General features: G+C 34.9%; 2 protein-coding genes, 1 long non-coding RNA gene and 1 pseudogene across 5 annotated transcripts; 2 read left to right on the top strand and 2 right to left on the bottom strand.

Annotated features, from left to right (window-relative positions):
* Positions 1–138: 138 nt before the first annotated feature.
* LOC149740411 (beta-1,3-galactosyltransferase 5-like) lies at positions 139–2,340 on the bottom strand. Its single transcript, XM_089871826.1, has 4 exons — positions 2,185–2,340; positions 1,582–1,766; positions 1,291–1,519; positions 139–1,052 (listed from the first exon to the last, which is right to left on the bottom strand). The coding sequence occupies exons 1-4, from the start codon at positions 2,253–2,255 to the stop codon at positions 473–475; spliced, it is 1,065 nt and encodes a 354-aa protein (XP_089727952.1). The 5' UTR covers positions 2,256–2,340; the 3' UTR covers positions 139–472.
* A 317-nt stretch (positions 2,341–2,657) lies between these two features.
* On the bottom strand, positions 2,658–9,212 carry LOC149740412 (S-phase kinase-associated protein 2-like). 3 transcript variants are annotated; one of them, XM_089871811.1, is made up of 8 exons: positions 8,477–9,210; positions 7,783–7,950; positions 7,164–7,346; positions 6,479–6,634; positions 6,190–6,273; positions 5,774–5,923; positions 5,106–5,154; positions 4,658–4,800 (listed from the first exon to the last, which is right to left on the bottom strand). In XM_089871811.1, exons 1-8 carry the CDS (start codon positions 9,031–9,033, stop codon positions 4,792–4,794), a joined length of 1,356 nt encoding a protein of 451 aa, XP_089727937.1. In that variant the 5' UTR covers positions 9,034–9,210; the 3' UTR covers positions 4,658–4,791. The 3 variants fall into 3 exon arrangements, with proteins under 3 accessions (XP_089727935.1, XP_089727937.1, XP_089727936.1); XM_089871810.1 differs by having other exon boundaries at positions 4,660–4,800; positions 5,007–5,154; positions 8,477–9,212; XM_089871809.1 differs by lacking the exon at positions 5,106–5,154 and having other exon boundaries at positions 2,658–4,800; positions 8,477–9,205.
* A 117-nt stretch (positions 9,213–9,329) lies between these two features.
* On the top strand, positions 9,330–9,388 carry LOC149740413 (U6 spliceosomal RNA; annotated as a pseudogene).
* A 2,206-nt stretch (positions 9,389–11,594) lies between these two features.
* LOC149740414 (uncharacterized) lies at positions 11,595–12,969 on the top strand. The gene is made up of 5 exons (XR_016384363.1): positions 11,595–12,100; positions 12,168–12,294; positions 12,385–12,421; positions 12,705–12,754; positions 12,871–12,969. It is a non-coding gene; the product is annotated as an uncharacterized LOC149740414 (long non-coding RNA).
* The last annotated feature ends 297 nt before the right edge of the window (positions 12,970–13,266 follow it).

Genomic DNA, 13,266 nt, shown 5'->3' on the forward strand with positions numbered 1-13,266 from the left:
TAATCAGAGTCCGTATATAAACAAAATGTCCGTATATAAACAAAACAAAATGTTTATATACGGACTTTAGTTTTAATTATACGAAAAAATATAGATGTCACACTTTTCCCTACCCTCATTATACAAAACGCACCCATGTTCATATGTTCAATTTACCATTTTCACAAAAATATACTGAGCTCTCCCATACATACATATTTTTATACGCACATTTAAAACACAGATGTGAACGAATTTCGTAGAAGAATGTTTATAACAGTTGAATAAAAAATGTATTACGATTATATATTGTCTGTATCAGAGTCCGTATATAAGACTCTGGTCTGCATAGCGTGTTCCACGATACGTTAGTAATAAAACTACTAATACTTTAATCCATTAGATATTGGTAAGGTCCTATGGCGAAGCACAATCAATTGGGAACTGGGGTTAAGGCTAATATTTGGCTAACTATTTCGAATTCGAAATAATTTTAGCAACAATATGACAAATTGTAGTTCTTTATCTCTCTAAGTTGTGCTTGATGGAACTTTATCGTCCGAGCTTGGAGTTGCGATGTGTTCAAATGAGGAAAGTGAGTTGCGAATGCTGGTTCCCGTTTAACAATTTGATCTTTCTCGCTAAGTTTGCTTCTTAATATACCAGTAGCCCAAACGTCTTCCATTCTAATAATTTGTTCAGCCCGAACCTGTTGAAACAGTCGTTTTGCTGTACTGACCGGCATCAAGTACATGGCACCATTGCAGTAGTCAGGGAAAAAGTCAAACTGGTATTCTTCTGGCGAGAGGTAGTATATACTGTTACGATCCCGGCAGGTACGTGGGTTTATTAACAATGTGTGACCACACAGAATCGGAAAGTTTTCTATGCGTCTTAAACGATCTTCCATTGAAATGATTTCCTTGGCACCAGGGTTAAGTAAATGCAGCATGTGTTTTGACATTTCACTTGCTGAGAACCTTACGTCATCATCTGATTTACTTACGAAATAGCTTGGAGGTAGATTTTCCGACGACCATTGCAGGATGGCGAGAGTCTTGTACACGATTTTTCTATAAATATGTAACGAATAAAACACGCCACTAGTTAAAGTATGAGGAAATATAATTGATTAAGCATATAATTTTCACAATTGTATAAATTAATGCGACTTTATTATCCCGGCGTGGCGGAGCAACAAATCAACAGTCGTTATAATTAACACGGGTATTCTGTTTCATACACTCCCATTTATTTTTTACCAAAAAAATGTTACTTGTCACCAGCTAAAAAAATGGGTTCATTAAATACCTGTATGAATCAAAGTGGTCAATAAACAAAATATCTTTATTCGCATCAGATTCTTCCAAGATTTTTGTGTTTACATTTTCTTCTGTTGATTTTGCGACGACGAAAACATTTTTTATCGACAGACCATTTAGGAAAGATAATGTACCAACTGTTTCCCTGATAGTTTGCCTCAGTGCAAAATTTGTGGAAGAGGATAGCATAAAATTGACTAAACACATTACAACATTTTCTGTAAAGTAAAGAATTTTTTACAAAGCTGTTATACAATATGATGATGTTTATAGCTCAAACCTGATGACTCTGAGCAGTTGTAGGTAAGAAGTGGTGGTCGAATCACAGTAATTCTGTAATGGTCCACTTGCTCTGCTTCTGTTTTAAGATGCGCCGTAATCTCTGTTGTTGTAGTATCTCTGTCGGGTTTTGTGAACTTCGGAGTAATGATCCGACCAGGTATAGGGAACCAACGTATGTAGAAACTAAAATATGATAATAGTAGGGTGGGGAAAGATTGGGCACCTTATCATTCTATTTTCCCATCCCATTTGGTATAGTAAAAAAATAATGTTTAAAGTTCAATATACCGTTGTTAATTGCTTAAGTTCAATATACCGTTGTTAATTGCTTAAGTTCAATATACCGTTGTTAATTGCTTAAAACACGATAAGGATATTTGGATATTTAAGTGCCAAAGGTATCCTGTGTTTCCCCACGATACTATACAACGACATGTTTAGGCTAATAAATTACAAGTCGTAGACGTATTGCTGGCGCTGCTATATTTTACATTATAGAATTGCCATTTTAAACATTGTATGCGCATAGGGTGCCTATATATGCTTGTCTCGTAGTATAATTTGCTACCGCGCATGCTAAACCTGAGTTACAATTACTTACGAAAAGTTTATTAATATGACCACTGCAACAGTGACAATTAAAAATGCCGTTGGTTTTCTTCTGGAACGCATGTTGCAAATTTCAGAAAAAATAATTATATGTACAATGTATCTAAGCACCTGAAAATAGTTTGATTTATAAATTGACGCACACGTCGTGAATCTATTTCTAGATTTCTAAGACGTTTGGTTGTTGGGTAAACACTTTTCCCAAATAACGCTAGCTTTAATATAGTAGGATGGGGGGTGGATAGGACACCGTTTTAGTATAGTTTTCCGTCCCGTTTGGTAATAACCAAAAAGCATTTATCGAACTATAACACCGTATCCTCACGACTCCCATAGATCGTTATTCCCCTACCCTACTATAGTATATACCACCTTTTCGTTTAGTTTGTATAGAAACGTCGGGTAGGAGAGGGGTGCCTTTAGCAAGTTTTTAGGTCATTTTTTAACAATTAACAGCAATGAATGAATGAAGAATGAATGTAACTTACTTTATCCTCGCGTGGCCGGAAAACGACAGTCGTTATCACACGGGTGTACACCTCGCGCCAGCTTACGAGTTACCAAGTATGTTACTTTGTGGGTGATTATTTTTTTTGGATATTTTTATGTATGGCTGATAATTTGGACAACCCATTAGTGACCACTGGGTTGGAGCAATTGCCGTTAAGTGTCTTGCTCAAGGACGCATACGCCCACAATGGTAGCAGCGACGAGCCTTGAACCCATTACCTATGGGTTAGAGGCAGGTGCGCTAACCACTACGCCACGGCGCCGGACAATATTTTACAGTTTCGGGGCCACGTATAATTTTTTAAATATTCTTTTGGTAACTAATAAATGAATCGGAAAAAAATAAAATAAAAACATGTACCATTTTACCCCACCTTCTATAGGCCTAAACGTTTTTTATTTTGTGGTCTTTTCTATGTATGACACTAAACTATCGGCTTATAAATTGTTGCAAATCGATACAGTAGTGGTCTATTTCCGTCTATATTTAACAACAGAAACCTGAACTAAACTATATACGCGGTTTATTTGTAACTATACCTGAGTAACGTCAAAATCACCTCACTATATTCATATAATGTGTTTTTTAACTACTTATATTCTATAACATCGCTGCTTATGTATCAAGATAAACTGAAAATACATTAAACGTTTATAATAAGCCAGGTACCATAACACGCGCTTGTGTTATTTCCTCGTTATTCGTATGTTTCCGGCCTTTTGAAATCGTATACCTTGTCGATTACGTCACGGTGTATTCTTTGCGTGCATGCGTAGCAGCTTTGTAGCTTTGCGCCCGATACCAATATGTCAATGAGAACAAATGTATTACGACACGGGATAACCCAACACGTGTGTCCTACAACAACTTAAGGTGCAAATGCAGTATACACCAACGCAAAAGAACCTATGGATAAGGTAACTTTTAACATATCTGAATAACATTTATAGTAGGGGGGGGGGGGGGGGGGGCTATTTGGAAAATCTGTGTTAAAGGTGTCCCATCTTCCCCCACCCTACTATACTTATAAATAAATAACTGTTCAAACCAATACTTCTCCACGACGTATGCAAATCTACTATACTTGGAATCAAAGCTACGCCATAACTACCATTCCCATTTGATGACAAGTTGAGTATCGACTGACAAAAGCGAAAACTGTATATTTAACTGCTGTATATTGTTCTGTGTGCTACGTTTAAATATATACTATGTGTAATGCGCATTCTATACAGTAGGGTGGGGAAAGACGCGACGCTTTTAGAACATAATATTTAAATATGCGGATCGTGTTTTTAACAATTAACAACGGTTTATAGGAGTCGTGAGGATACAGTTCTATAATTTTTTGAATGTTCTTTGTTTACTACCCAATGAGACAAGAAAATAGACTGAAAAGGTGTCCCATCTTCCCCCACCCTACTATATCATGATTCGCTGCTTTAATCTGAAAATATTTGTTTTTCCAATACATACGCTTAGTGTAGACATTGCTTCGACTAACAAATCTGACCAAAGATTTTTGCTTTCACTATAACCAAAGGCTACTGTAGGCAACCGGAAATGCTGAACACAATAGAATCTATTGTGGGTCTATTAAATATACACTTATAAATATTGAACAGACACTAGCTTATCGCGACAGCAACATTGCGCAAAACGCACAAATTCGTTGGCAAACCTGCTGGGTATGACTGAAGCATTACTGGACATATTCACCACATTGGGAGCAGCATTAAGTCCTGAACCAGGTAGGCCTATTCCTCGATTAGGAGAACGACTGTACCGCAGAACCTGCATTTTGCTTAACAATATAAAAGTTTTAAGCAAGTATCATAAGTTTTACTGATCAATGTGAAAATAAGAAGAATATGTCAAACAGTAGCAATAAATTAGCAGAATAACGCGATAAACAATAAATGGAGAAGAAATTAGAAATCCACAGTTGAACCAAGTGAACCAGCACATTGGGGTTGTTTGATGCTCATAGTTTTTCCACCTTGCTTTCCCTCTGTTATATAGACCTGGTACAACTTCAGATCTTTCTTATACACAACTTCTTCATGGTAGTAAGTATAAGCTGTTAAATCAGGTTTTCTGCAAAAAAAAATACAGAAAAATGAACGAAAATGTTAATGAATGAAACTTAATGAATGGAAAAGACAGTCGTTATAACCTGAATGTTCTGTTTCATACACCTTGTGCCAGCTTACAAGTTAGAAGTTACCATGTATGTTACTTTGTAGGTAATTATTTTGGGGGGAGTTTTAATTTTATTATGTATGACTAATAATTTGGACAACCCATTTGTGACCACTGGTTTGAAGCAATTGTGGTTAAGTGTCTTGCCCAAGGACACATATGCCCACAATGGTAGCAACGTCGAGCCTTGAACCCATTACCTCTGAGTTAGAGGCAACCTCGCTAACCGCTTTGCCACGGCGCTGGACACTATAAATAAATATAAAGAAAATATAAAGAAAATATAAAGAAAATATAAAGAAATAGGACAAGGTCCACCTCTGGCCTAAAGTCACCTAGTAAACTGCATCGATATAGAACAGATATAAAGAAAAAAAGTAATGTTTCAACACTATTTGATAAACACTGGCCATAAACTCTTTGTTACAGAACAGACTATGGGTGCTTATAAAATTACCAAATGCAAATTAGAGCTATACGTGTTTTATATGAATATAGTATAGTAGATTTGATAAATTGATTACTCATTTGATTATGGTAAATTGGAATCAAATTGTGTTGACAGCCCAGAGGTAAAAAGCGCGAGGCTGGATGCTTGTACCAGTGTGGGTGTCTGTGTCTTTGAGTAAGACACTTAACAGTAATTGCTAAACCCAGTGGTCCCAAATGAGTTGTAACATTCTCCAGAATACATTAAAAATCAAACAAATAATAATCTAAAAAGCACAAAATTACATAGTTGGTAACTCGCAAGTGGGCACCACAAAGCACATAAAACAGAACACCTGTGTTATAATGACAGTGGTTACCATGCCATTCAAGAATAAATAAGTGATATTTAATTATTAATTCATATTAAAATATAAACCTCTGCACTAGATCTATCACGTCTACATCCATTATCATGTTGCAAACGGAAAGGTCAAGAAAACAAAGATTAGGAAGTTTTAATTCAAGTCCTTTTATCCAGCTTCCACGTAGGAAAGGTAAACCAACAAGATGCAACCTTTTTAATTGCCTGGGGATGTAAGAAGAAGTTATTACAATTTTTCTATTTTATTTTTAAAGATAGTTATTACACTTATTTTAAACAGTTGGTGACATTTAAAGGTATAGTTTTATGGAGAATAAGATTTCGCTTGTCAATCAAGTTTGTGGCTAGAAAAACATTTTTATAGCCCTATAAATCTAATATTTTTATAGCCCTATTGGTCGTTCGACACTTTAACAACTGTGTTGAATACTTTCTACTAGAAAGTGACCTAAAACTTCCTTTAAACTAACCTGCATGTGTCGGTTAACCTTATAATTCCTTCATCAGTTAAAGCGCAACACCAGTTCAAGTTTAACAATTTTAAAATTGGACACCTGTAAAAAAACATTGGTTACAAATTAGAGTTTTTTTAAATAAAAAAAAAAAAAAAAAAAGGTTTTTAAAGGGACTTATGTGTAGCATATTCTCTGCACTAAGTCCGTATTTTACAATCTCTTTAAAAACTGTAAGTACTGTTATACAGAACATTATATATTTATATTGTAATACAAACAAATTACCCATCGTATACAATTCTACCTTTCAGCAATTACGTATGCAGTTGAATCCACAACAGCGTCACAATCGGTAAGCGTCAATTCAACCAGATATTTCAAAGTGTCATACAGAAACAGCTGCTTCAACACTGGTGTTGTAATCTCGCATGATAGTTTTTTCATGAAAAGTCGTTTTAACCTAAAAAAACCTTCACTTTTTCATAAACTAAACTGCTATATTTTTATATAGAAAACAAATAAAAACTACCTTTCAACTAAAAAACAAGCCGTGTAAACAAATGCCCAGTTTTAGGAGTGCATAGGATGGCATGTGAAACAAATTTTTGAACCTAGGTGACATCATATGTTTTTACACCCCAATTTTAAGCATGAAGTAGCTGACGATTAAGGTGGCTGTACATAGTATCCGGCATGCGAATTCGCCTGTAAAGTCGTATGCAAACCCATTACCGAGTTCTTCATGCGGCAGCAAAATCCGGACAAAACAGACAAAACGGACAAAACAGACAAAACGGACGAACCTTTAGGTGTTTTTTAAACCAACAGAGCCAAAGTAGGTTGCATTTGCCTTAAATAATTAATAAAGTTCCCTATGTTTAACAACTATGTGTGCAACAGCATTTTTAAGAATTTTTAAAAAATCTAAAAAAAACACAGCATTTTTTAGATTTTTTAAAAACTTAAAAAATATAAATTATTTAAGTCACCTTGTTTTCCTAAACAAAGCTGTAATGCTTCTGTCAGTAAGTTGGTTACAGAAAGAAATATGCAACGTTTGTAAGTTTTCAAGGCACCGTGTTGCTGCTTCAATCGAAACATCGTTTAATTCTTCTCCATCAAGAACCAAAGTTTCTAACTTCGTGTGTGTTGCAACCAAGTGGCAAACTCCCCTTTAAATATTTGTTGTGAAGTTTTACTATTTTGTAGTTGGGTAATAATGAAGAGTTTTATGCATTTACACACAGCATTATTAAAGAATATATAAACTGTTTAAATAAGTTTTAAAGGTTCGTTAACAGAATAACGTTACATTGTCAGAGAAAGTTGGTATGGCAAGCTAACAATTCAATTGAGACAGTGCATTTGAATTGGATGGCATAGTTACTACTAGAATAACAGAAAGCTAACCAGCCGTACAAAGATGGCGTTTTGCCATTTAGCTATTTCTCTTTAACGGGTTATTCAATTGTAGCATAGTAACAGACACAGTGTAAAATTATTTTAGGCCCACATCTTTTATATAGATAGATAACAAACCAAGTTAGTATTAAATTAGATCCCAATATATTATTTTAAATAGAATTATTCTGGTTTTAAACTCTCTACCTGTCAGACATATGCAGTACACCATCCCCCATGAAGTGAAGCAATGATGAAGATAGATTAGTGAGATACTGGATCCCAATATCTGTAACACCAGCACAGTGAGAAATGTCTAGCGTAATAAGTCGATTCAGTTTACTGATGGTGTTCATACAAGCATCGTCTACATTCCTGTAAAGTACATGTCAATAATGTTGTAAATGTAATATTATATAGTAGGTAAGTAGGGTGGGGTCCCTGCATGTCCGCTTTGTCCACTATGTCCGCTTTGTCCACTATGTCCGCTATGTCCACTATGTAGTGAATATTGTGGACATAGTGAATTGAATATTGTGGACATAGTGGACATGCACTAATTGAAGGGACAAGTATGGTTTGGGAAGACGGGACACCTTTAGGCTAGCACATAATATCCAAATACTATAATTGTTTTTTATACAAACTAACAATTGTCTATGGTAGTGAGAGGATAGGGTGTTATATTTCTTCGAATGTTCTCTCTTTACTACTAGAAAAAATTGAACGATAAGGTGTACCATCTTCCCACTTTTATATATATATATATATAGTACGTGTAAATTGTATTTGGGAATCGTGAAAATATCTGCGCCAAACAATAGCCCTACAAGTGTTGTAACACTTATATAAAAACAAGTTGAACATTTTATGAATCAGTGCTTATACAGAGAGCAATTACCGACATCCTTCCACTGTGAGGCATTCAATGTTTGGACAGCTATGGCAAATTTCTTGGAGGGAAAACAAGTTGACATTTTCACAGAAACCCATGTTGAGGTAGGTGAGGTTGGCGCACTTGCATAGCAGGGACCTTTCAAAACTGTTTAACGTAAAATCCTTGTAATACCGACTCAGCGTAAGCTTTTTAACATGGTTCATTACTTTCGGCATTACATAGGCATATAGTTGAGAGGACTTTAAAATCGTAGGATGATTTGGCAATATTTCATTCAATGCAGTGGGATTTTCATCATCGATAACAATTTTATTTAACTCGGTTTCTTCCCACTCATTTAAATCAATGTGTCTCCACATTGCTGGATCAGAAGAAAGAGAGCGAAATTTCGAACAGACTCTACTGAGTCTGAACATAACAGTCAACTGGGGACATCGTTTGAAAATTTCCAACCAAATCTCATCAGGTAAGTGCCCCCATTGAACATCATTAGATGTGGATGCAGAAACATCCTCAGATTGCGTTCGAACGCAATCGTTATTTTCGTTTAAAGAACACATTTGTTAAATTCACAGATTACATTCTAAAAATAAATAATCGAAGATAAAAAAACGCAGATTTTACACACGCAGACAATAGTCAAAAGCACCAGCTACAACCTCTGATGTCTATCTATGATCTTCAAAATGTGTATACCACACGTATGCAGCACTAAACTAGCATTTACAATGTTATGAAGTGTTTTCGATCAGATAATGTTTTTCTAATGCGATTTGCTGAAGCTGAGGGAAAGTACCTCCAGTGAGTCATAGAAATAGATGTTTTTAAGACATTTCTCTCGTGATGTTTTATGAGCAATTAGCATGGCCCCTGCGCAAGGATGACACGCAAAATCGTGAAGCGTTCCATATTAATAAAAAGCTAACAGGTTGTGCTGTTTTTTAGCAAGCTCTACATCTGCACACCACAATGGGTCGTAAACATAGATGTTTTTTTGTTAAGCAGGTTCTCTTATTAGCAAGGCTGCTTTTAAAAGCCTAAAACAAATGCATTTTACTAAAACGAAAATTTAGCAGTTGTCAGCACTCTGTTTTCGCACCATTCACAATAGCATTCTTATCAGCTTTTATATTGAAATTTTCCCTCACCAAAGTTTAAATATTTCTGTCTTATTAAGAAAACATTTCCATTATTAATACTAGTCGCAGTAAGCTACTGTGGGGGGCGGCTGATTTTATAAAAAAGTTCGCGTTTCTGCCCCAACACACGCGTTATCCGAGCAACAACAAAAAGGAGGGGCCAAAACTTACATTTTTACATTTAATAGAATAAACTGTACAAAAACATGTATATGATTTGTTCGGAACCAGATTTAAAGATCTCTAAAAAAATGTACCGTGTCTACCCATGCGCAGTAGCCGATGGGAACCAGACTTACGCGACACCGGGACACCTTTGGCACATAGTATCCTAATATCCTGATCGCGTTTTAAACATTTAATAGTGGCCGATGGGAGTTGTGAGGATGTGGCTATCAAATGGGAAAAAATAAAATAAGAAAATGTATCATCTTTCTAATGTGAAGTATGTCTTGCGTCGACACAAAACGCGAATGGGGCCTCATAAAAATCGCAAACCGCATGCGTGGAACAAACCGCCTTGTAACTTGGCAACCACGAGTATGACTTAACTATGATGATGTAACAAAAACATCGGCGACGTCGAATTGTGACGCAATAAACACAAAATACGCAGCGATTGTTACTTGACGTCGCGAGTAACGTAATAAAGAACCCTCGGGATTTCCGAAACAGAGATGTGACAAACAAATATAAAAGATAAAAACGCGAGCCCTAAAACTTTTAGGATAATAAATAATGAATAAATTGTAGGGTGGGGGAAGTTGGGACACTTTGTCAGACGAGACTTTTTTTTAATTTTCTTTTTACAGACCCCCATTTAATGATAATCAGGAAAATTAGGATACAGAATTATTCGACAGTATTATCACGACAACACCCGTCAAAGCTGATAAGTGTTTTTAAATATTAAAAAAAAACATGTAAAATAGAGACAGTATACTTTGAACAAGTAAAAAAATGCGAAATAGTAAGGTTTTTTTTTTTTAATGCTGGCTAAATCATAGTAAAGCCAATGATTTTTTTTAGTTTGCGTGTGCGAACGAATAAACTAGTTTCATAGCTTCATAAAACAACCTTAAATATTTCGTAGAGTTTGATTTTGTCTCATAAAACTAGTTTTAGTTTTGTAAAAAAATACTGAGATATCAGCATAAAGAAAATAGGCAGGGGTCATTATAACTTTAATTTGAGATAAAAACAACAAAAAATATTGGTTTAACATTATATATATGAAGTTTACATGACAAAGAAACTAGCACAGCCTGTTAAACACGGTAGGTTAATTTCAAATTGCAGAATACTGCTAATGTAAGTATATTTTTAATGTAGAGTCCCATCTTCCCCCACATTGTAGTTTTGTATGTTTTCATTGCCAAACTTTGAAAGATATGCTTTTAATTAAGTAATTTATACCTCAGGGGGTTTTCAACTATAAGATTATGATTTAATAAAAATATAATATTTTGAAAATATATTCAAAATTTGGTCATTTGCACTTGGTGTTAATTTATAAGAAGTGGCTTGTGCCAAAAACAAAGTAGTAATACCCTTCATTATCAATTTTCTGTTATTACAAGTTTATATACATTTGTAGGATACAATATTTATCCATTGTCGTTCAAACAATGCCAATTGTTATGCAATAAGATAATGTATAGGTAACATATTAAAAACTTTAACAGTAGGGCCAGAAAAAAATGTTTAGCCCTAATTTTCAAAGCGTACAGTGTTATTTCGTGTTATTTACGTATATTCCTATTTATAATACACTTAATAATCAAAATTAACAATGATTTTAAACTGTCCAACTTATCCTGTGCGTTTTCAAATTTGTGAAATTTCACCTGTTGTGCGGATCGCTAAATAACTCCTCGTGTCGTCGTGTGTTGTATTATATTTTATTAAATTGGTGTCAATTAATTAGAGAATGATAGTACTAGTTCGCGGTATTACCCAAATACCGTCAACTATTTTGATTTTGGAAATATTTGGCAATATGTGCTTAAGTGTCCTATCTTCCCCCATTCTACTATACACAAAGAATGTACTTTGCTTGCAGGCGCACCAATTCTAAAACAATACAAAACGGAACTTTTATAGTTTCCTTTCCCAATGATACAAAAGAATTAAAAGGAAGACCTTTTGACTCTGACATGGAATTTTAATAATTCGCTGCACAAAGAACGTTGCTTGCAGTGGCGTCAATTCTAAAACAATGAAAAAAGGAAGATTAGGTTTTCCTATCCCACGTTCCAACTTTTTGTGGCAAATTTGTTTAATGGTTACATTATCCGGAATTTTGCAAACACAATCGGGCTCTCATGGGTTTTATTGCTCAATGAGAAATAATAGACAGCTGCAGATTGAAATTAGGGAAATTGGTCGCAGTATTTAAATAAACCCAGTTTCCTTTCAATTGTTATAAGATCGTTTAAATAGCAGTGGCTATCAAGTGTGCTATACTTTTCAAACTAAGGGACACAAAGTTGGTACAAATTTAGTTGCACGGTTCGCAAGTTCAGATTAACTTGAAGTAACTTGAATGTTTTCAGATGAACAAGCTACTACTCGTCGCTATTTTGCTCGGCATGCTAATGATGGTACAAAGCTCCGAGGCTTATAATAAGCGTCGTTCTATGCGGAGAAGGCGTAGAGTTCTAAGACGCAGATCTAACGGAGGTAGTCAAACATATATTGTAACCATGTACATCCATGGGTCTTGTTAATAATGGAAACGCGCCTAATTTTCGGTTTTTGTTTTGTTTACAGATGAGATGCTGAGCAAAATGATGAGAGAATGAAACAGGTATGAAAATAACCTTGACTTGGCTACACATAGAGAGGCTGTTTTTTGTTTGTCGGTTCACCTTTATTTTAGCAGTATTCAAATAAAGCATTATTTTCATATTGGGGTATTTTAAAACTATTTTATACCTATCCAATGTCTTAATAACATGGTCTTAACAATATTTGATTTCAATTTCTAACACGAACATTAAAATTTTGACTTTAAAGGTTAGACAACTGTTGCTAAACGCTGCTATTGTAACCAAACACTTTGTCTTTCTATTTAACAAAATATTGTTCAGATTTCGAAATCCTGATTGAGCGGTAACTGAAATGCTTAACGGAATGGCAGGTAAAATATATTTGCCCAATACTTAATGTTCAATTATTAAATATAAGTTATTACACCATTTTAAAACAATATCAAACATTGTGAAACTAGTTTAGTGACCTCTGTTTTTTACGCAGATAAGGAACACACACAACGATCGAAAGATACGGCCTTTCTTTCAACCGCATTCTAGTAAATAAATAACCAGCAACAAAACTGTAACGTGTGGCGTGTTCTTATTTATAAAAAGCGAAGTATTTATCCAAGTATCTAGTAAGGCACAGCATATAGTTGAGTAAGGAAAGGCAGGACACTTAACCACATATTGGCCAACATTCCTAAACTCAATACATGGCAGTTTTTGGGTGATACCACAAATTAGTACGTCCATACCATAGCCAACTTAAATATTTAAGTTCGCTATGCATCATACCTTTGTTAATTTAACAACAATTTAAAAGAAATAGATTAAAACACACGAGTTCTTTATCGATGCGCACAACAGGTGTAAATTTGCCAATTCGGAAACAAAG

This window comes from Ciona robusta, chromosome 2, assembly GCF_009617815.1.
Source record: "Ciona robusta chromosome 2, ASM961781v2".
Classification (NCBI taxonomy): Eukaryota; Metazoa; Chordata; class Ascidiacea; order Phlebobranchia; family Cionidae; genus Ciona; species Ciona robusta.

What these genes read in the sequence shown, in the direction of transcription:
- LOC149740411 (XM_089871826.1), bottom strand. Translation starts at nt 2,255, where the DNA reads ATGCGTTCCAGAAGAAAACCAACGGCATTTTTAATTGTCACTGTTGCA. An exon ending in GTCATATTAATAAACTTTTC is followed by an intron (nt 1,767 to 2,184) that starts GTAAGTAATTGT and finishes ATCATATTTTAG; the next exon opens with TTTCTACATACGTTGGTTCC. An exon ending in CAACTGCTCAGAGTCATCAG is followed by an intron (nt 1,520 to 1,581) that starts GTTTGAGCTATA and finishes TTTACTTTACAG; the next exon opens with AAAATGTTGTAATGTGTTTA.
- LOC149740412 (XM_089871809.1), bottom strand. Translation starts at nt 9,033, where the DNA reads ATGTGTTCTTTAAACGAAAATAACGATTGCGTTCGAACGCAATCTGAG. An exon ending in CTCACAGTGGAAGGATGTCG is followed by an intron (nt 7,951 to 8,476) that starts GTAATTGCTCTC and finishes TGTACTTTACAG; the next exon opens with GAATGTAGACGATGCTTGTA. An exon ending in GTACTGCATATGTCTGACAG is followed by an intron (nt 7,347 to 7,782) that starts GTAGAGAGTTTA and finishes AAATATTTAAAG; the next exon opens with GGGAGTTTGCCACTTGGTTG.